We start from the raw sequence: 20,764 nt of genomic DNA on the forward strand, positions 1-20,764 counted from the left end.
CCCACTCTCCCCCACTCCGTCTCTCTCTATCTATTTCTCGCCCCATCTTTCTCTCCCCCTCCCCCTCTCTCTCTCCCTATCTCTTTCTCCCACCCTCTCCCACTCCCTCTCTCTCTCCCCCTCTCCCTCTGTCTCTCTTTTCCTCTTTCTCCCCCTCTCTCTACCCCCTCTCCCTCTCTCACCCACTCCCTCTCATTCTCTATCTCTTTCTCTCCCTCTCTCTGCCGCCTCCCATTCCCTCTCTCTAACCCCTCTCTCTCTCTCCCTCTCTCCCACTCCCTCTATCTCTCCCCATCTCTTTCTCCCCCTCAATCTCTCTCTCTCTCTTATCCCCTCTCTCCCCCTCTCTCCTCCCATCTTTTTCTCTCCCCCCTCTCTCTCTCTCTCCCCCTCTCTCCATCTCTCTCTGTGGCCTGACTCGCTGAGTTACTCCAGTTCTGTTGCGTCTATCTTAAGACAGAAACAGACAACAGGTGCAGGAGGAGGCCACTCGGCCCTTCGAGCCTGTACGCACCGCCATTCATTGTGATCGCGGCTGATCATTGACAATCAATAACCCGTGCCTTCCTTCTCCCCATATCCCTTGATTCCACTGGCCCCTAGAGCTCTATCTAACTCTCTCTTAAACCCATCCAGTGAATCGGATTCCACTGCCCTCTGGCAGAGAATCCCACACATTTACAACTGCAAACGTTCCTCCTCACCTCAGCTTTAAACGGCCTCCCCTTTATTCTTAGACTGTGTGGCCCCTGGTTCTGGGCTCGCCCAACATTGGGAACATGTTTCATGGATCTAGCTTGTCCAGTCCTTTTATAATTTTACTCGTCTCTATAAGATCCCCTCTCATCCTGCTAAACTCCAGTGAATACAAGTCCAGCCTTTCCAATCTTTCCTCGTACGACAGTCCCGCCATCCCGGGGATTAACCTGGTGAACCTACGCTGCACTGCCTCAATAGCAAGGACGTCCTTCCTCAAACTAGACCAAAACTGCACACAGTACTCCAGGTGTGGTCTCATCAGGGCCCTGTACAACTCAAAAATGCGTCAACATTCAATCTCTCCCTCTCTCTCTCTTTCCCACTCCCTCTCGCTCCCTCTCTCTCTCTACCGCACAGAACTGCTTTGAGCTCTACATCCCCAATAATCATGACCAGTTGATCAAGGCGTGCAAGACAGAGGCTGATGGCCGGGTGGTCGAGGGGAACCACACCGTGAACTGAATATCCGCCCCTACCCTCGATGGTGGAATGGATCAAATACGAGAGAGAAAGAGAGAGAGAGAGAGGGGGGGAGAGAGAGAGGGGGAGAGAGAGAGGGGGGGGGGAGAGAGAGGGGGAGAGAGAGAGAGAGGGGGAGAGAGAGAGAGTGTGTAGGGTAGTGTTAATGTGCGGGGATCGCTGGTCGGTGCGGACTCGGTGGGCCGAGGGACCTGTTTCCGCGCTGTATCTCCAATCTAAACAAAAGCAAACTAAACTGCTGTCTCCCCGTTCAGTAGATTTCAAAAGAATTCAAAAGCAATCTGTACAGTCCAAGTAATTTTGAGTTTATTTCAATTACAGTATTGGAAGCAACAATGCACATCATTCAAATAAACGCGATCTTTCAATTAGCTTGTCGTGTGTGTCAATGGCTGTGTACATTTTCCAAATCACTGAAGTAACATGAACTGTATCTATTACATTGAACTAGTCATTGAACGGAGTTAATAATACCGTAACGACTTTTGACGGTAAGGGTCCAATCCCATTACATTTAAAAAATATTTTCACAAAAGTAATTTCTGTTCCGTTGCCGGACGCGGTTAACGCGTTAAAATGAACGGATCGACACCTCTGATTCCACTTGCTGTTTATTTCTCTCTTCCCACATTTACATTCCCCCTGGTTTTATTTCCGCGCTCACTGGGGTTTTTTACGACGCGGAATTTGGGGATTAAATGAGAGTCGTTCAGCGCCGACCTGTTGTCCACCGGGTTTCTGCCCCACAGCCCCTGAGCCCCGCTCCTGACGCCGGTCCCGGGACACGACCCTTTTACACACCCGGTGCGGAACCGGAGCAGATTCTCAGCCACTGGTCTACCTTCCATGTCTCGAAGAAAGGATAAAGTTTCTCCGTGAATTTATTCCCAGTGAAGGTGTGGAGATGGGACTTGGTGTCCGCGTCGTAAAATGAAACTGTCCCGGACTCGTAACTGAGATAAACTCCCACCCTCCCGGGGATGGGACGGGCGGGGAGACGGGATGGAGAGGAGGTGAATGCAACAAACTCGTCATCCCACCGCCTGATCCTCCAGACTCCATTCTCCGGGGTCAGTGTGTCCAGTCCCTTCCTCTCCACAGACTCTGCGGCGACTCCCAGACTCCAGCGCCAACTCCCCGCCACCTCCACCTCCCAGTAATGTCTCCCCGATGTGAATCCCTCCGATCCCAGCACACACGGACTGGTTGTAAACCTCTTCCCGGTGTCAGGGAGACTCCTCCGGGTCCCGGTCCGTCTCACCCTCTTCCGATCCTCAGACACCTCGAGCTGCGCATGCGCTGTTTCCACATCCAGGGTGACGGAGACTGGGGGGAGAAGCAGAGAATCAGAGAGTCCCCGGGGGTCGGGGGGAGACTCGGGCAGCGCGGCCCCGGGGGAGAGGCCGCTCGGCCTCAGACACAGGCGGGCGGACAACTGAAACCCTGCCCGGGGTTTCACGCACAACCACATCGGGTGGACAACAGACATCTCTACCGGAGTTTTTATCCGGGGATGGAGAGGGGAATTTCGTGAGGTGAGGGAGGGAGGACGGGGAGGACGAGTGCGGAGAGTGAGGAGGATTGGGAGATTGCGGTGGGGATGGAGGAACGAAGCGGGTTATTCAGTGGGAAATCGGAGCAGAAGGATATAGAGGTGAGTGGTAATTTGAGTTGATAAAGAGGAGGTAGAGGTGCGTGGTGGGGTCGTCATGATCACAGTGAAAGGGGGCGGACACGAGGGGCCAGATGACCTGCTCCTGTGTTTTATGAGTGGAGGGTGAGACAAAGGGAAGGGTGGGTTTGTTAGGCAATTGGAGTGGGTGCAAAAGGGTTTACAACAACTTCATCAGGTCTGAAGGGCTGGGTTATCATGTGAATTTGGACAGTCATAACGTCATAATGTCATAAATGAAAATATTCGAATGAGGCCATTCGGCCCATCAAGTCTACTCCACCATTCAATCGTGGCTGATCTATCTCTCGCTCCTAACCCCTTTCTCCTGCCTTCTCCCTATAACCACTGACACCTGTACTAACCCAGAATCCAGCTATCTCTGCCTTAAAATGTGGGATCTGGGACCATGGACACATCTGGTCACAGAAGGTTCGAGCCCCCGACCGCTGGAGGACAAAGCAGGGAGGGGTTGAACTGTTTTTCACCTTCCATCACAGTGAGGAATGTGGAGGGGTCACTGTGGTGGATGTTTACGTTAAAATGTATTTTGTGTGTCCTGTTGCTTTTTACTGTTATGACTGTATGGCAAATGAAGTTCCTCGTATGTTGCAAAACATACTTGGCTAATAAAGTTTTATTGTGATTGTGATAAGGAGCCGTGTTAGGCGGGTAGGATGAAGCGGACTGGAGTAGCGAGGAAAGGAGGGGACCGCGTGGGATTGGAGGTGTCGGAAGAGGAGTTACAGTTTACCAAGGTACAGCGAAAATAGTTTGTTGAGTGCTAACCAGTCAGTAGAAAGACAATACATGATTACAATCAATACGTTTACAGATACATGATGTGGGAATAATGTTTAGTGCAATGTAAAGCCAGCAAGGTGCGATCAAGGATAGTCCGAGGATCACCAACGTGGAAGATAGTAGTTCAGCACTGCTCTCTGGTTGTGGTAGGATGATTCAGTTCCCTGATAACAGCTAGGAAGAAACTGTCCCTGAATCTGGATGTGTGCGTTTTCACACTTCTGTACCTCTTGCTTGATGGGAGAGGGGAGATGAGGGAAAGACTCGTCCTTGATTATGCGCGCAACTCCACCAACATCCAACAGCAGGGACAACACGCTGAACATCATTTAGATGCCAGCATACTACGGGAAACACGCGACTGCTTGGTCTGTGAGCAAAATCTCGAAATTGAGGAACCTGCCTCATGAGCTTTGCTGGCACAAGCAGGACCAGTTAGAGAACACCATTCACTGATTTACTTTCACCAGACATGTCACTGTAGTAACAACGTTCATCCAACAGCCCATCTGTTGTTTGTACTGTGGGTGTGTTCAGGGAGCTGCCCAGTCCAGTAGTAAATATACACTTTACATGTAATTAATACTTAAAGAACACTAACGGTTTAAAAAAATGTTTTTACCTCTCTTAATGCGATCGGACAGCTCGCTGATCACCGTGTTCAACAAAAATGGGTGATGGAACTTTCCAATGTCCAGGGCACCGTCTGCTACTGACAGCGTGTAGCCTTCATCACTTATCCTGCATGAATTACACACCCGGTTAAAAGACCCGCATTTACGATTTCTGAGTTAATTACCAAAAACAGTGCAGAGAGTCTCACCTCCTCTTCTGACGAGTTTCCTCCTGAAATATAAAACATCAGAAAGATCAATTAATTTACACTGATCGTCCACATCGTGACAGCAGGAATATCAGCCAAATTGTTACAATTCTCCGACAGATCCCAGCACTTAATGCTGGAGCGGCGCCCCATCAGTGCAGTATTATGTATTAATTACATGTAAAGTGTATATTTAATACTGGACTGATGGACTAAGAGAAGACCAGGCTTGAACAACGTGGAAAATATGACTGGCTCAATGTGATAAGTACAACGTGTCTTCCCGTTAAAGATGCAGCTCGTCCTGCGATTGATTGGGGTGCGCTAATGTGAGCGAGGCAGTAATATGGCCCCAGAACAAATAAATCATTTATTTGGAGACACAAGGTGCTGCATAGAGTGGAATCATAATCAGGCCAGCCAGCATCTGAGGAGGGAAATGTACAGATGACGCATGTAGTCAGGAGCCTCTTTCAATCTTCTGGAATAGATGGGAGAGAGCTGGTAAAGGGATGGGAGGGGAAGGAACTGGGGCAATAAATGGCAAGGGATAGGTGAATTTATGTGAGGAGGGACATATGACAGACTGATGGACATCCATGCGGCTGATGGCGAAGGGGAGAAAACTTGCTACCGAATTGGAATCTGGTCAGGAAGATAAATGGGGAATGCAATGGAAGTGATGGTGTGGAAATCAACAGGAGAGAATGTGCTGGGTTCCCAGTAGGAAGGGTTGGGGGATCAACGGTTGGAGAAGGGGAACCAACGTGGTGACGGGGACTGGGGATGAAAAGAAATTCCTGTGGGGAACAGTTGAAGGAACAGGGAGAGCTGAAGGGGATAAGGTTTACCTGTAACGGGAAAATACAAGGTAGATGTCGTTGGGTTGTAGTCTGTTCAAAATATGAGGTGTTCGTCTTCCCTACCGACTGGTTTGTTTCAATCAGCCCTGAATTATTGGGAAATTTATCGCAAACTGTGACCCACTATTTTGTCAGAGAATCAAATTAAATTTGTGACTCCCTACCTTCAGAAATATCAAACTGTCCGTTTGGTTCATCCGCTCCTGCAGCTTTAAGAGTTTCTCTTGAATAGAGTTTATCTCCTCTTGAATCGCTCGTAGATTATTCTCCATTGGATTTAGAATGCTCTCCTCCTCTTCCCGGAGATCCTTGAGAAAGAGCCGCTCTTTCTCATTGAGAATCTGGCGCAGTTCAGCAAATACCGATGTGATGTAGGTCAACAGGTTCTGTGACTGTTCCTGTCAAATGAAAGGTGAAGGTCAATATTATCGAGCCTGGAATCTAAGACAATAGCACAAGATCAGAGAAGGGAAACTGGAAACCTTACCCGGACTCCAGAAATCTTCTCTTTCTGTTGCTGCTCCATTTCCTCCACCGCTGATTTATTTTTTGTGAGAATCTCCAAGGAAGTTTTAATCAGCTCCTGGGATTGAGATTCAGATTCAGTCAGTGAAAGAATTAGACCAGACGGAACAAATGAACTGCAGACACGAAACTGCACATGGAAGTTTACAAAAAGACACAAACTGCTGGAGAACTCATCGGGTCGTGGAGCGTATCAGCAGAGAGCCGCGGCTGTCTCACCTGGAAGGACTGCTGGAGTCCCTACATGGACATGAGGGAGAAGGTACAGGGACAGGTGTTTCATCTCCAGCGGTGGCTGGGGCAAGTACCTGGGGAAGGGCTGGTTTGGGTGGGAGGATGGGTGAACCGAACAGTCGCCGAGGGAGCGCGGTCTGCAAAAGGCAGAATTGAAAATTCATCATCTGATCAAATTCTGTTTGCTTTTACCTTGTATCTTTCAACAGCTTCTTTAATCGGCATGAAACTGTGAGACTTGTGTTCCCGCGCGTCTCGGCAGATCAGACAGACCAGTTTCTTGTCGGTTTCACAAAACAGCTTCAGTTCTTCCTGATGTTCCTCGCAGTGAAGTTTACTTTCCTTCCCTCCCGTGTTCAGACTCAGTGCTCGAGCTTTCTCAGTGATACTCGCCAAGGCCCGATTTCCTTTGAGGGCGCGGCCTGCAATATCCTCTCTACATTCCGGGCAGGAGTTTCTCCCCTCCCTGTCCCAACTCTGTGTGATACAGGAGCGGCAGAAGTTGTGCCCGCACTCCAGTATAACCGGATCGCTGAAGAAATCCAAGCAAATCGGACAAGTCGCGTCTTCAGTTAAACTCTGGATCTGGTGTTTCGAAGCCATTTTTAATTCCGAGAACTTCTTGGTTCAAAACCGCTTCCGCCTTCAGGAAGCTGCGAAACCGCACAGAACTGCAACTGTCAACGAAACGCCCTGCAGTGCGCGGGGAATTGATTCTGTGCTGAATAACGTTGTTTTGCTGCGAGTGTTCAGGGTGAAGGGCCTCTGGCAATCTGCCACTGATTACACACCAGCAAGAGGCTGTTAACCCCTCCAGCCCCGGAGAGCAGCACAGTGAGCCAGACACCCCCACTCGCAGCCCAGCCTGACGTTGATCAACAGGAGCACACGAGGAACTGCAGATGCTGCTTTACAAATAAATGACACAAAGCGATCGGGTAATTCCACGGACCAGGCAGACTATCTGGAGAATTTGGATTGGCGTTCCTCCAGTTTACGTGAATTCGAGAGCAGCAATTCGTAGCAGCAATCAGCAGCAGTAGCAGCAGCAATCAGCAGCAGCACCAAGCTGTGTTGCTTGGGAAGTATTGTGTGGAGATAGTAAGGAGTAAGACCTGTGTGATCTCCCGGACAAGTTTCGATCGTCTAGCTTGGGGTCGGAGAGGAATTTCCCGGATTTTTTTCCCCAAATTGGCCTGGGTTTTTTATCCGGTTTTTCGCCTCTCCCAGGAGATCACTCAGTTCTTTTGGGTGGGCGGTTGGAGCGGGTGGAGTATCGGCCGGGCGGTAGGTTTAGTAACCGAGCACGGGGCTTTGTTTGGGGAGTATGAGTGCCAGGGCAGTTTATTGTTCTGGGTGTCGGATGTGGGGAATCTGGGAGTCTGATAGTCTTCCAGACATCCACATCTGCGCCAGGTGCGACGAGATGGGGCTCCTAAGGGACCGTATTAGGAACCTGGAGCGGCAGATTGATGACCTCCGTCTGGTCAGGGAGAGTGAGGAGGTTATAGAGAGGAGTTATAGAGAGGTGGTCACTCCAAGACCACGGGAGGTAGACAAGTGGGTCACGGTTAGGGGGGGGGCAAGGAGCAGAGGCAGGGACTAGAGAGTACCCCAGTGGATGTACCCCTTGGCAATAAATACTCCTGTTTAGGTACTGTTGGGGAGTACAGCCTACCTGGGGGCAGCGACGGCGCCCGAGCCTCTGGCACGGAGTCCAGCCCTGTTGCTCAGAAGGGTAGGGAAAGGAAGAAGAGAGCGATAGTGATAGGGGACTCTATAGTGAGGGGGTCAGATAGGCGATTCTGTGGACGCAGTCGGGAGACCCGGATGGTAGTTTGCCTCCCTGGTGCCAGTGTCCGGGATGTATCTGAACGTGTCCAAGATATCCTGAAAAGGGAGGGAGAGGAGCCAGAGGTCGTGGTACATATAGGTACCAACAATATAGGTAGGATAAGGGAAGAGGTCCTGAAAGGAGAATTTAGGGGGCTAGGAAGAGAGTGAAAAAAAAGGACTTCCAAAGTGATAATCTCAGGCTTACTGCCTGTGCCACGCGATAGTGAGAATAGGAATGGAGTGAGGTGGAGGATAAATACGTGGCTGAGGGACTGGTGCAGGGAGCAGGGATTCAAGTTTCTGGATCATTGGGACCTCTTCTGGGGGAAGTATGACCTGTACAAAAAGGACGGGTTGCATCTGAACCTGAGGGGAACCAATATCCTGGCGGGGAGATTTGCTAAAATAACTGCGGAGACTTTAAACTAGTACGGTTGGGGGGAGGGACTCAAACACAGATAGCTAATAGGCAGTGTGTGAGGCAGGAGGCAGAAAAGGGAAACACTCAGACCCAATATGTAGGAGAGAAAGAAGTGAAAAGAAATAAACTGAGAATAAGAAATGATGGGTCCCTTAAATGTGTATATTTTAATGCTAGGTGCATTGTAAGAAAGGTGGATGAGCTTAGAGCCTGGATTGACATCTGGAAGTATGATGTTGTGGCGATCAGTGAAACATGGTTGCAGGAGGGTTGCGATTGGCAATTAAATATTCCAGGATTTCATTGCTTCAGATGTGATAGAATCGGAGGGGCAAGAGGTGGAGGTGTTGCATTGCTTGTCAGGGAAGATATCACCGCAGTGCTCTGGCACGATAGATTTGAAGGGTCGACTAGGGAGGCTGTTTGGGTGGAACTCAGAAATGAGAAAGGCTTAGCAACACTTATTGGGGTGTATTATAGACCGCCAAATGGGGAACGAGAATTGGAAGAGCAAATATGTAAGGAGATAGCAGATATTAGTAGTAAGCACAGAGTAGTGATTGTGGGTGATTTCAATTTTCCGCACAGAGACTGGGAATCACATTCTGTAAAAGGGCTGGATGGTTTGGAGTTTGTAAAATGTGTGCAGGATAGTTTTTTGCAGCAATACGTAGAGGTACCTACCAGAGAATGGGCAGTGTTGGACCTCCTGTTAGGAAATGAGATGGGTCAGGTGAAGGAGGTATGTGTTGAGGAGCACTTTGGGTCTAGTGTTCACAATGCCATTAGTTTCAATATAATTATGGAGAAGGTCAGAACTGGACCAAGGGTTGAGATTTTGGATTGGAGAAAGGCTAACTTTGAGGAGATGAGAAAGGATTTAAAAGGAGTGAAATGGGACATTTTGTTTTATGAGAAAGATATAATAGAGAAATGGAGGACATTTAAAGGTGAAATTTTGAGAGTACAGAGTCTTTATGTCTCTGTTCGGTGGAAAGGAAAGAATAATAAGTTGAAAGAGCCGTGGGTTTCTAGGGAAATTGGACACTTGGTTCGGAAAAAGAGGGAGATATGCAATAAATATAAGCGGCAGGGAGTAAATAAGGTTCTTGAGGAATATAAAGAATGTAAAAGGAATCTTAAGAAGGAAATTAGAAAAGCAAAAAAAAGATATGAGGTTGCTTTGGCAAGTAATGTAAAAGTAAACCCCAAGGGTTTCTACAGATATGTCAATAGCAAAAGGATAGCGAGGGATAAAATTGGTCCATTAGAGAGTCAGAGTGGACAGCTATGTGCTGAGCCGGAAGAAATGGGGGAGATATTAAACAATTTCTTTTCTTCGGTATTCACCGAGGAGAAGGATATTGAATTATGTGAGGTAAGCGAAACAAATAGAGTAGTGATGGAAATTATGAGGATCAAAGAAGAGGAGGTACGGACACTTTTGAAAAATATAAAAGTGGATAACTCTCCAGGTCCTGATAGGATATTCCCTAGGACATTGAGGGAAGGTAGTGCAGAAATAGCAGGGGCTATGACGGAAATATTTCAAACGTCATTAGAAACGGGGATGGTGCCGGAAGATTGGCGCATTGCGCATGTTGTGCCTTTGTTTAAAAAAGTTTCTAAAAGTAAACCTAGCAATTATAGACCTGTTAGTTTGACGTCTGTGGTGGGAAAATTAATGGAAAAGATACTTAGGGACAATATATATAATCACATGGATAAACAAGGCTTGATTAGAAACAGTCAACATGGATTTGTGCCTGGAAGGTCATGTTTGACTAATCTTCTTGAATTTTTTGAAGAGGTTACCAGGGAAATTGATAAGGGCAAGGCTGTGGATGTTGTCTATATGGACTTCAGTAAGGCATTTGACAAGGTTCCACATGGAAGGTTGATTAAGAAGGTTAAATCGTTGGGTATTAATAGTGAGGTTGCAAGATGGATTCAACAATGGCTGAATGGGAGATACCAGAGGGTAATGGTTGACAACTGTATGTCAGGTTGGAGGCCAGTGTCTAGTGGAGTACCCCAGGGATCTGTGTTGGGTCCACTGTTGTTTGTCATTTACATTAATGATCTGGATGATGGTGTGGCAAATTGGATTAGTAAATATGCAGATGATACTAAGATAGGTGGTGTAGTTAATAATGAAGTAGATTTTCAAAATCCACAAATGGACTTGGGCCTTTTGGAAGGGTGGGCTGAAAGATGGCAGATGGAGCTTAATGCTGATAAGTGTGAGGTGCTGCATTTTGGTAGGACAAATCAAAATAGGACGTACAGGGTAAATGGTAGGGAATTGAGGAATGCAGTGGAACAGAGGGATCTGGGAATAACTGTGCATTGTTCCCTGAAGGTGGAATCTCATGTGGATAGGGTGGTGAAGAAGGCGTTTGGTATGCTTGCCTTTATAAATCAGAGCATCGAATATAGAAGTTGGGATGTAATGTTAAAATTGTACAGGGCATTGGTGAGGCCGAATCTGGAGTATGGTGTGCAGTTCTGGTCGCCAAATTATAGGAAGGATGTCGACAAAATGGAGAGGGTACAGAGGAGATTTACTAGAATGTTGCCTGGGTTTCAACACTTGGGCTACAGAGAGAGGTTGAACAGGTTGGGTCTTTATTCTTTGGAGCGTAGAAGGTTGAGGGGGGACTTGATAGAGGTTTTTTAAATTTTAAGAGGGACGGACAGAGTTGACGTGGGTAGGCTTTTCCCCTTGAGAGTGGGGAAGATTCCAACAAGGGGACATAACTTCAGAATTAAGGGACAAAAGTTTTGGGGTAACATGAGGGGTAACTTCTTTACTCAGAGGGTGGTGGCTGTATGGAATGAGCTTCCGGTGGAAGTGGTGGAGGCAGGCTCGATTTTATTATTTAAGAGTAAATTGTATAGGTATATGGATGGGAGGGGATTGGAGGGTTATGGTCTGAGAGCAGGTAGATGAGACTAGGTCAGAGAAAGTGGTCGGCGTGGACTGGTAGGGCCGAACGGGCCTGTTTCCGTGCTGTAATTGTTATATGGTTATATGGTTCTCGCGATAACCTCTGACACCCGCACTGACCAACAATTTATCTATCCCTGCCTTAAAAATATCCAATAGACAATAGGTGCAGGAGCAGGCCATTCGGCCCTTCGAGCCAGCACCGCCATTCAATGTGATCATGGCTGATCATTCTCAATCAGTACCCCGTTCCTGCCTTCTCTCCATACCCCCTGACTCCGCTATCCTTAAGAGCTCTATCCAGCTCTCTATTGAATGCATTCAGAGAATTGGCCTCCACTGCCTTCTGAGGCAGAGAATTCCACAGATTTACAACTCGCTGACTGAAAAAGTTGTTCCTCATCTCAGTTCTAAATGGTCTACCCTTTTTCTTAAACTGTGGCCCCTTGTTCTGGACTCCCCCAACATTAGGAACATGTTTCCTGCCTCTAACCTGTCCAACCCCTTAATAATCTTATATGTTTCGATAAGATCTCTCATCCTTCTAAATTCCAGTGTATACAAGCCTAGTCGCTCCAGTCTTTCAACATATGATAGTCCCGCCATTCCGGGAATTAACCGAGTAAACCTACGCTGCATGCCCTCAATAGCAAGAATATGCTTCCTCAAATTTGGAGACCAAGTCCACTGACTTGTGGCCTCCACAGCTGTCTGTGGCAAAGAATCCTACAGATTCTTTGCATCCCACACATCAGTAATTAAAGATGTGATAGCATCACATTTGGAAAGTGGTGAAATCATCGGACAAAGTCAGCATGGATTTACAAAAGGCAAATCATGTCTGACGAATCTTATAGAATTTTTCGAGGATGTAACTAGTAGAGTGGATAAGGGAGAACCAGTCGATGTGTTGTATCTGGACTTTCAGAAGGCCTTCGACAAGGTCCCACATAGGAGATTGGGGTACAAACTTAAAGCACACGGTATTGGGGGTTCAGTGTTGATGTGGATAGAGAATTGGTTGGCGGACAAGAAGCAAAGAGTAGGAATAAACGGGTCCTTTTCGGAATGGCAGGCAGTGACAAGTGGGGTACCGCAAGTCTCAGTGCTGGGACCCCAGTTATTTATAGTGAATATTAATGATTTGGACAAGGGAATTGAATGCAACATCTCTAAGTTTGCGGATGACACGAAGCTGGGTGGCAGTGTTAGCTGCGAGGAGGATGCTAGGAGGCTGTAGAGTGACTTGGATAGATTAGGCGAGTGGGCAAATGCATGGCAGATGCAATATAATGTGGATAAATGTGAGGTTATCCATTTTGGCGGCAAGAACAGGAAAGCAGAGTATTACCTGAATGGTGACCGATTAGGAAAAGGGGAGATGCAACGTGACCTGGGTGTCATGGTGCACCAGTCATTGAAAGCAAGTGTGCAGGTGCAGCAGGCAGTGAAGAAAGCAAATGGTAGGTTGGCATTCATAGCAAGAGGATTTGAGTTTAGGAACAGGGAGATTCTACTGCAGTTGTACGGGGCACTGGTGAGACCGCACCTGGAGTATTGTGTGCAGTTTTGGTCTCCTAATCTGAGGAAAGACATTCTTGCCTTAGAGGGAGTACAGAGAAGGTTCACCAGATTGATCCCTGGGATGGCAGGACTTTCATATGAAGAAAGACTGGATAGACTAGGCTTGTACTCGCTGGAATTTAGAAGACTGAGGGGGGATCTTATAGAAACATATAAAATTCTTAAGGGGTTGGGGGAGTCCAGAACCAGGGGTCACAGCTTAAGGATAAGGGGGAAGTCTTTTAGGACCGAAATGAGAAAACATTTCTTCACACAGAGAGTGGTGAGTCTGTGGAATTCTCTGCCACAGAAGATAGTTGAGGCTAGTTCATTGGCTATATTTAAGAGGGAGTTAGATGTGGCCCTTGTGGCTAAAGGGGTCAGGGGGTATGGAGAGAAGGCAGGTACAGGTTACTGAACTGGATGATCAGCCATGATCATATTCAATGGCGGTGCAGGCTCGAAGGGCCGAATGGCCTACTCCTGCACCTATTTTCTATGTTTCTATGTTTCTATTCACCACCCTCTGACTAAATAAATTCCGCCTCATCTCCTTCCTGACGGAAAGTCCTTTAATTCTGAGGCTGTGCCCTCTGGTCCTAGACTCTCCCACTAGTGGAAACATCCTCTCCACATCCACCCTATCCGGGTCTTTCAGTATTCGGTGAAGTTTCAATGAGGTCCCCCCTCATTCGTCTAAACTCCAGCGAGTACAGCGAAAATTGCTGACAATATTCCAAATGGGGCCTGACCAGTGCCTTGTAGAGCCTCAGCATAACACCCCCTGTTTTTGTACACAAGCCCTCTTGAAATAAATGCTAGCATTGAGTTTGCTTTCTTTACTACCGACACTATTCCCTCCAAACCTCTCAAGACCGACAGGCTTGTAGGTTAATTGGCTTCTGTAAAATTAGAGATTGTCCCTTGTGTGTGTGTAGGGCAGCGTTAGTGCGGCCTGATCGCTGGTCGCTGCGTACCCGGTGGGCCGAAGGGCCTGTTTCTGCATCGTATCACTAAGCTAAATGACATCTTCACTGATGAATGTAGACACAAAATGCTGGGGTAACTCAGCGGGTCAGGCAGCATCTGTGGAGAGAAGGAATGGGTGACATTTCGGGTTCTTCAGAGAAGGGTCTCGACCCGAAAAGTCACCCATTCCTTCTCTCCACAGATGTGGCCCGACCCGCTGAGTTACCCCAATACAGTGTTTGACTGACAATTGCCCACTCCCAACTCTGTAGACAGCAGCTCGCATTCTCTCTCTCCCCCCCCTCTCTCTCTCCCTATCTCTTTCCCTCTCTCCCCATCTCTTTCCCTCCCCATCTCTCTCTCCCCCCCATCTCTCTCTCTCTCCCCCCATCTCTCTCTCTCTCCCCCCATCTCTCTCTCTCCCCCCATCTCTCTCTCCCCCCCCATCTCTCTCTCCCCCCCATGTCTCTACCTCCCCCCCATGTCTCTACCTGCCAGCAGGTACAGCAGATGTCCGGCTGTGCAGAGAGAGCGCCGCATCCTGGCGGTGTCCCGGTCACGTCTGGCGACCCACTCCAGGCTGTGGAGAAACTCCCTGCTGAAGCGGGATAGAGAAAAGGGAGAGAAATGGGAAAAGGGAGAGAAATGGGATAAGGGAGAGAAATGGGATAAGGGAGAGAAATGGGATAAGGGAGAGAAATGGGATAAGGGAGAGAAATGGGATAAGGGAGAGAAATGGGATAAGGGAGAGAAATGGGATAAGGGAGAGAAATGGGATAAGGAATGGGAAAAGGGAGGGAAATGGGAAAAGGGAGAGAAGTGGGAAAAGGGGAAAAGGGAGAAGGGGGAGATAATTTTGTTTAACCCGCTCTCATTACCGGACCCGACACGACACCGGACCCGGTCCCGACCGCCAGCACGGCCTCAGCCTCAGATAACGTCGCTGAAACTGAACAGGAGGGCTGTCTCTGATAATCCAGCTTGGGGAGTGAGCGAGTGAGTGAGTGTCAGTCCTGCTGGCTGCTGGCCGGGTCCGCCCCCTGCTGCCTGGGTCGGTGGTTTGGGTAGGAAGGGGCGAGTGGACCAGGGAGTTACTGAGGGAACGATCTCTGCGGAACGCAGAGAGGGGAGGGGATGGGAAGATATGGCCAGTGGTGGGGTCCCGTTGTAGGTGACGGAAATGTTGGCGGATGATTTGTTGGATCCGCTGGCTGGTGGGGTGGAAGGTGAGAACGAGCGTTTGGTTCTTGCTTGGTCAGACTGAGTGACTGACTGATTGTGGAAGAAGGGTCACCCATTCCTTCTTTCCCGAGATGCTGCCTGACCTGCTGAGTTACTCCAGCATTTTGTGAATAGACTGACTGAGGGACTGAGTGACTGTCAATAGAAACATAGAAAATAGGTGCAGGAGTAGGCCATTCGGCCCTTCGAGCCTGCATCGCTATTCAATATGATCATGGCTGATCATCCAACTCAGTATCCCGTACCTGCCTTCTCTCCATACCCCCTGGTCCCTTTAGCCACAAGGGCCACATCTAACTCCCTCTTAAATATAGCCAATGAACTGGCCTCAACTACCTTCTGTGGCAGAGAATTCCACAGACTCACTGGCTAGTCAACTTATTTGTTGCATACACATAAATGTGCAGCGAAATGAAAAATTACCCGCAGTTCAACAATAAGACCAATAAGAATAATCAATAAAAATGCAATAACACTTACACAATCATAAACTAACACTAAACAAAAAGAAACATCCATCACAGTGAGTCTCCTCCAGTCCCTCCTCACTGTGACGGAATGTCACAGAATGTCTTTTCTCTTCCCCTGCCGTCTACTCCCGCGGTCTGGCTGTTGGAGTTTCCACGTCGGGACGGTCGGGGCTCCCGATATTGAAGCCCCCGCCGGACGGTGAAGGGTCCGCGGCGGGACGACCCAAGCCCCGCGATTCGGGGGGGGCGGGCAAAGACGCTGCCGGAGCTCCCGATATCGGCCCAGGTGGTCCCCGCCGACTGAGTGAGCGAGTGGGCGAGCGAGGGGCCGACGTTGTTATTTATATTTTGTAATTAAAGTGTTTTCCTACAATTACCTTGTTGGAGTAAAGTGTGAAGTGAATGTTGCGTTGATACTGTTGCTTTATATCTGTCCACCGGAACACATTCATTCTGCAGATCGGGGCGGGGGAGGTTGTGTTATAGTTGTAGTCGGTGTCGTAGTTGTTGTCGTGTGAGGCTGTGACGCTGACGGTGCTGCTGATCGTTCCTGCTGCAGTTCTCGTTCTTGAAATTGATGAAGATTTATTCCACCCTTTGTCTCAAACACACACCCGGCGCGCGCACGTGTGTCCCGCAGGTGGGGGCTGCGGTGCTGCTGTAGCGCTGCTGCTATTGGTGCTGCTGTAGCGCTGCTACTATTGGTGCTGCTTTACACCCCCCCCCCTTCTCCTCCTCCTCCTTCTTAGCCTCCCCGGCGCGCGCACGCGCCTGCGCACTTCGCCGAGCCGCCATCACGCAGCGGCGTGATGCAATAACTCTGGGCCTTTCCCCTCCCCCTCCTCCTTTTTATCCTCCCCGGCGCGCGCACGTGTGCCCTGAAGGAGGGGCCTGCGGTGCTGCTGTAGCGCTGCTGCTATTGGTGCTGGTGCAGCTTTACTTCCTCCTCCTCCTCCCTCCCCCTCTTCCTCCTCCTTAACCTCCCCGGCGCGCGCACGTGTGCCCCGAAGGTGGGGGCTGCGGTGCTGCTGTAGCGCTGCTGCTATTGGTGCTGCTGCTATTGGTGCTGCTGTAGCGCTGCTGCTATTGGTGCTGCTGTAGCGCTGCTGCTATTGGTGCTGGTGCAGCTTTACTTCCTCCTCCTCCTCCCTCCCCCTCTTCCTCCTCCTTATCCTCCCCGGCGCGCGCACGCGCCTGCGCACTTCGCCGAGCCGCCATGACGCAGCGGGCCGGGGCCGTCAACTGAAGAACGTCGTTGAGGTTTGTTCGTCCAGATCGTTCACGGTGAATAATCATCGGGGAAACCACCGATTATATTGAATTGTGGGCGTGTGTTTTTTGTTTAAACGTTTCATTAACGGCTTGAATGGTCGCTCGATGGCGGGCGGGCCTTTCACTGAAATGTGAGGAAGGATATTCTTGTTATTGAGGCCGTGCAGCGTAGGTTCACCAGGTTAATCCCCGGAATGGCGGGACTGTCATATGTTGAAAGACTGGAGCGACTAGGCTTGTATACACTGGAATATAGAAGGATGAGAGGGGATCTTATCGAAACGTATAAGATTATTAAGGGGTTGGACACGTTAGAGGCAGGAAACATGTTCCTAATGTTGGGGGATTCCAGAACCAGGGGCCACAGTTTAAGAATAAGGGGTAGGCCATTTAGAACTGAGATGAGGAAAAACTTTTCCAGTTGTGAATCTGTGGAATTCTCTGCCTCAGAAGGCAGTGGAGGCCAATTCTCTGAATGCATTCAAGAGAGAGCTGGATAGAGCTCTTAAGGATAGCGGAGTTAGGGGGGTATGGGGAGAAGGCAGGAACGGGGTACTGATTGAGACTGATCAGCCGTGATCACATTGAATGGTGGTGCGTACAGGCTCGAAGGGCCGAATGGCCTCCTCCTGCACCTATTGTCTATTGAAGGTGCCGGGACAGGGTGGGTCGTGTCGTGTGCATCACGTCTTGCAATCAGTGGTCAACACTCGGTACATTTAGTCAAGCCAGGTCATTTTCTATTTGTATAGCACATTTAAAAACAACCCACGTTGACCAAAGTGCTGAACATCAGTTCAGGTACTAAGAACGAACATACAATGGCTCACAAACACCACAGTCAAGTCAAGTCAATTTTATGTGTATAGCACATTTAAACACAACCCACGTTGACCAAAGAGCTGAACATCAGTTCAGGTACTAAGAACGAACATACAATGGGCAATAGACAATAGGTGCAGGAGGAGGCCATTCGGCCCTTCGAGCCAGCACCGCCATTCAATGTGATCATGGCTGATCATTCTCAATCAGTAACCCGTTCCTGCCTTCTCCCCATACCCCCTGACTCCGCTTTCCTTAAGAGCTCTATCGAGCTCTCTCTTAAATGCATTCCTCCACTGCCTTCTGAGGCAGAGAATCCCACAGATTCACAACTCTCTGACTGAAAAGGTTTTTCTTCATCTCCGTTCTAAATGGCCTACCCCTTATTCTTAAACTGTGGCCCCTTGTTCTGGACTCCCCCAACATACAATGGCACACAAGCATAACAGTCAAGTCAAGTCAATTTTATTTGTATTCCACATTTAAAAGCAACCCACGTTGACCAAAGTGCTGTACATCAGTTCAGGTACTATGAAACGAACATACAATGGCACACAAACATAACAGCACATACGTAAACAGTTCACAGCGCCCCCTCAGAGGGCCTCAAACGCTAGGGTGTAGAAATAGGTTTTGAGCCTGGACTTAAAGGAGTCGATGGAGGGGGCAGTTCTGATGGGGAGAGGGATGCTGTTCCACAGTCTAGGAGCTGCAACCGCAAAAGCGCGGTCACCCCTGAGCTTAAGCCTAGACCGTGGGATAGTCAGTAGCCCCAAGTCGGCCGACCTGAGGGACCTGGAGATAGAGAGGTGGGTTAGAAGATTTTTGATATGTGGGGGGGTGGGCAAGCCCGTTTAGGGCTTTGTATGTGAATAGGAGGAGCTTGAAGTTGATTCTGTACCGTACTGGGAGCCAGTGGAGAGAGGCCAGAATCGGGGTGATGTAGTCCCTTTTACGGATACCCGTCAGGAGTCTCGCTGCGGCGTTTTGGACCAATTGCAGGCGGGACAGGGATGATTGGCTGATCCCAGTGTACAGGGAGTTGCAGTAGTCTAGGCGGGAGGAAATGAATGCGTGGATGATTTTCTTCACTAACCGATAGCACCTGGTTAAAGAAAGCAGCGATGCTGGGTTTGTTTTGTGGGCTTAGGCAGGGTGGGAGGTGCTGCTGGGTGTTTGCCCCAGACTGAAATTATCTGCACCTTGTTGCAGTAAACCTGTGTCTACGATGCCAATAACTCAACCCGTTAAATCACTGGGGAGCTGCAAGAAACATCATCAGATGAGTATAGGTGCAAAGAGGTCCTTCTGCAGTTGTACAGGGCCCTAGTGAGACCGCACCTGGAGTACTGTGTGCAGTTTTGGTTTCCAAATTGAGGAAGGATATTCTTGCTATTGAGGGCGTGCAGCGTAGGTTTACTAGGTTAATTCCCGGAATGGCGAGACTATCATATGTTGAAAGATTGGAGCGACTAGGCTTGCATACACTGGAATTTAGAAGGATGAGAGGAGATCTTATCGAAACGTATAAGATTATTAAGGGGTTGGACACGTTAGAGGCAGGAAACATGTTCCCAATGTTGGGGGAGTCCAGAACTAGGGGCCACAGTTTAAGAATAAGGGGTAGGCCATTTAGAACTGAGATGAGGAAAAACTTTTTCAGTCAGAGAGTTGTGAATCTGTGGAATATTCTGCCTCAGAAGGCAGTGGAGGCCAATTCTCTGAATGCATTCAACAGAGAGCTAGATAGAGCTCTTAAGGATAGCGGAGTCAGGGGTTATTGGGAGAAGGCAGGAATGGGGTACTGATTGAGAATGATCAGCCATGATCATATTGAATGGCTGTGCGGGCTCGAAGGGCCGAATGGCCTCCTCCTGCACCTATTGTCTATCACTTTCTCCCACTATTGCTTAAAAAGACAGTAAGTACCAAGTCAGAGTGGCGTAGGAAAATAACTGCAGATGCTGGTACAAATCGAAGGTATCACAAAATGCTGGAGTAACTCAGCATGTCAGGCAGCATCTAGGAGAGAGGGAATGGGTGACGTTTCGGGTCGAGACTCCCCACAAAGTTGGATAAAGAGCTTATTGTCTGGCACATCGACGGAGAAAGCGCACGCGCAAAGAACTATCGACTTGCAATCATTCTCTGTAACATGGGGTGCACTTTGTGTTTGAGGAGTTCACTATTTGCACTCTTTGATAGTAAATAAAACTGAAATTTTGCAGGTTAAGCGCAGGGACATTTGAAAGTCCTGCCATTCCAGGAATCAATTTGGTGAATCTTCTCCGTACTCCCTCTATGGCAAGAATGTCTTTCCTCAGATTAGGAGACCAAAACTGTACGCAATACTCCAGGTGTGGTCTCACCAATGCCCTGTACAACTGCAGCAGAACCTCCCTGCTCCTATACTCAAATCCCCTCGCTATGAATGCCAACATACCATTCGCTTTCTTCACTGCCTGGTGCACCTGCATGCCTACTTTCAATGACTGGTGTACCACGACACCCAGGTCTCGTTGCATCTCCCCTTCTCCTAATCGGCCATCATTCAGATAATAGTCTGCTTTCCTGTTCTTGCCACCAAAGTGGATAACCTCACATTTATCCACATTATACTGCACCTGCCATGCATTGACACAACTGTCTTTGTTTGCTGCCACACACTGTGTTACATGTCTATGTTTTTCCTCTATCTGGGGAATATTTGAAGCTCAATAACATTATTCTTAATTTAAGCATCATGTTTGATTCTTACGCAAACTCCTGGCCACACCTATTGCATCGGTTTTGTAGCGTAATCTGATGGGGACTCTGCTACATCTCAGCTGTTGAACATCTCCAAGTTTGCGGATGACACGAAGCTGGGGGGCAGTGTTAGCTGTGAGGAGGATGCTAGGAGGCTGCAACGTGACTTGGATAGGTTAGGAGAGGGCAAATGCATGGCAGGTGCAGTATAATGTGGATAAATGTGAGGTTACCCACTTTGGTGGCAAGAACAGGAAAGCAGACTATTATATGAATGATGGCCTAGGAGAAGGGGAGATGCAACGAGACCT

General features: G+C 48.7%; 1 protein-coding gene across 1 annotated transcript; it reads right to left on the reverse strand.

Annotated features, from left to right (window-relative positions):
- Nucleotides 1-1,549: 1,549 nt before the first annotated feature.
- On the reverse strand, nucleotides 1,550-16,907 carry LOC144602609 (E3 ubiquitin-protein ligase TRIM39-like). Its single transcript, XM_078415740.1, has 5 exons — nucleotides 16,745-16,907; nucleotides 15,989-16,161; nucleotides 4,539-4,561; nucleotides 4,338-4,456; nucleotides 1,550-2,565 (listed from the first exon to the last, which is right to left on the reverse strand). Exons 1-5 carry the CDS (start codon nucleotides 16,905-16,907, stop codon nucleotides 2,033-2,035), a joined length of 1,011 nt encoding a protein of 336 aa, XP_078271866.1. The 3' UTR covers nucleotides 1,550-2,032.
- Nucleotides 16,908-20,764: the final 3,857 nt, after the last annotated feature.

The sequence above is a fragment of the Rhinoraja longicauda genome, chromosome 19 (genome assembly GCF_053455715.1).
Source record: "Rhinoraja longicauda isolate Sanriku21f chromosome 19, sRhiLon1.1, whole genome shotgun sequence".
Lineage (NCBI taxonomy): Eukaryota > Metazoa > Chordata > Chondrichthyes > Rajiformes > Arhynchobatidae > Rhinoraja > Rhinoraja longicauda.

Coding starts and splice junctions, on each gene's coding strand:
- LOC144602609 (XM_078415740.1), bottom strand. CDS start 16,907: ATGATTATTCACCGTGAACGATCTGGACGAACAAACCTCAACGACGTT. Junction 16,162..16,744: donor GGAGGGAGGAGGAGGAGGAA/GTAAAGCTGCAC, acceptor GAACTGCAGCAG/GAACGATCAGCAGCACCGTC. Junction 4,562..15,988: donor TCACACTTTACTCCAACAAG/GTAATTGTAGGA, acceptor TTTATATTTCAG/GAGGAAACTCGTCAGAAGAG.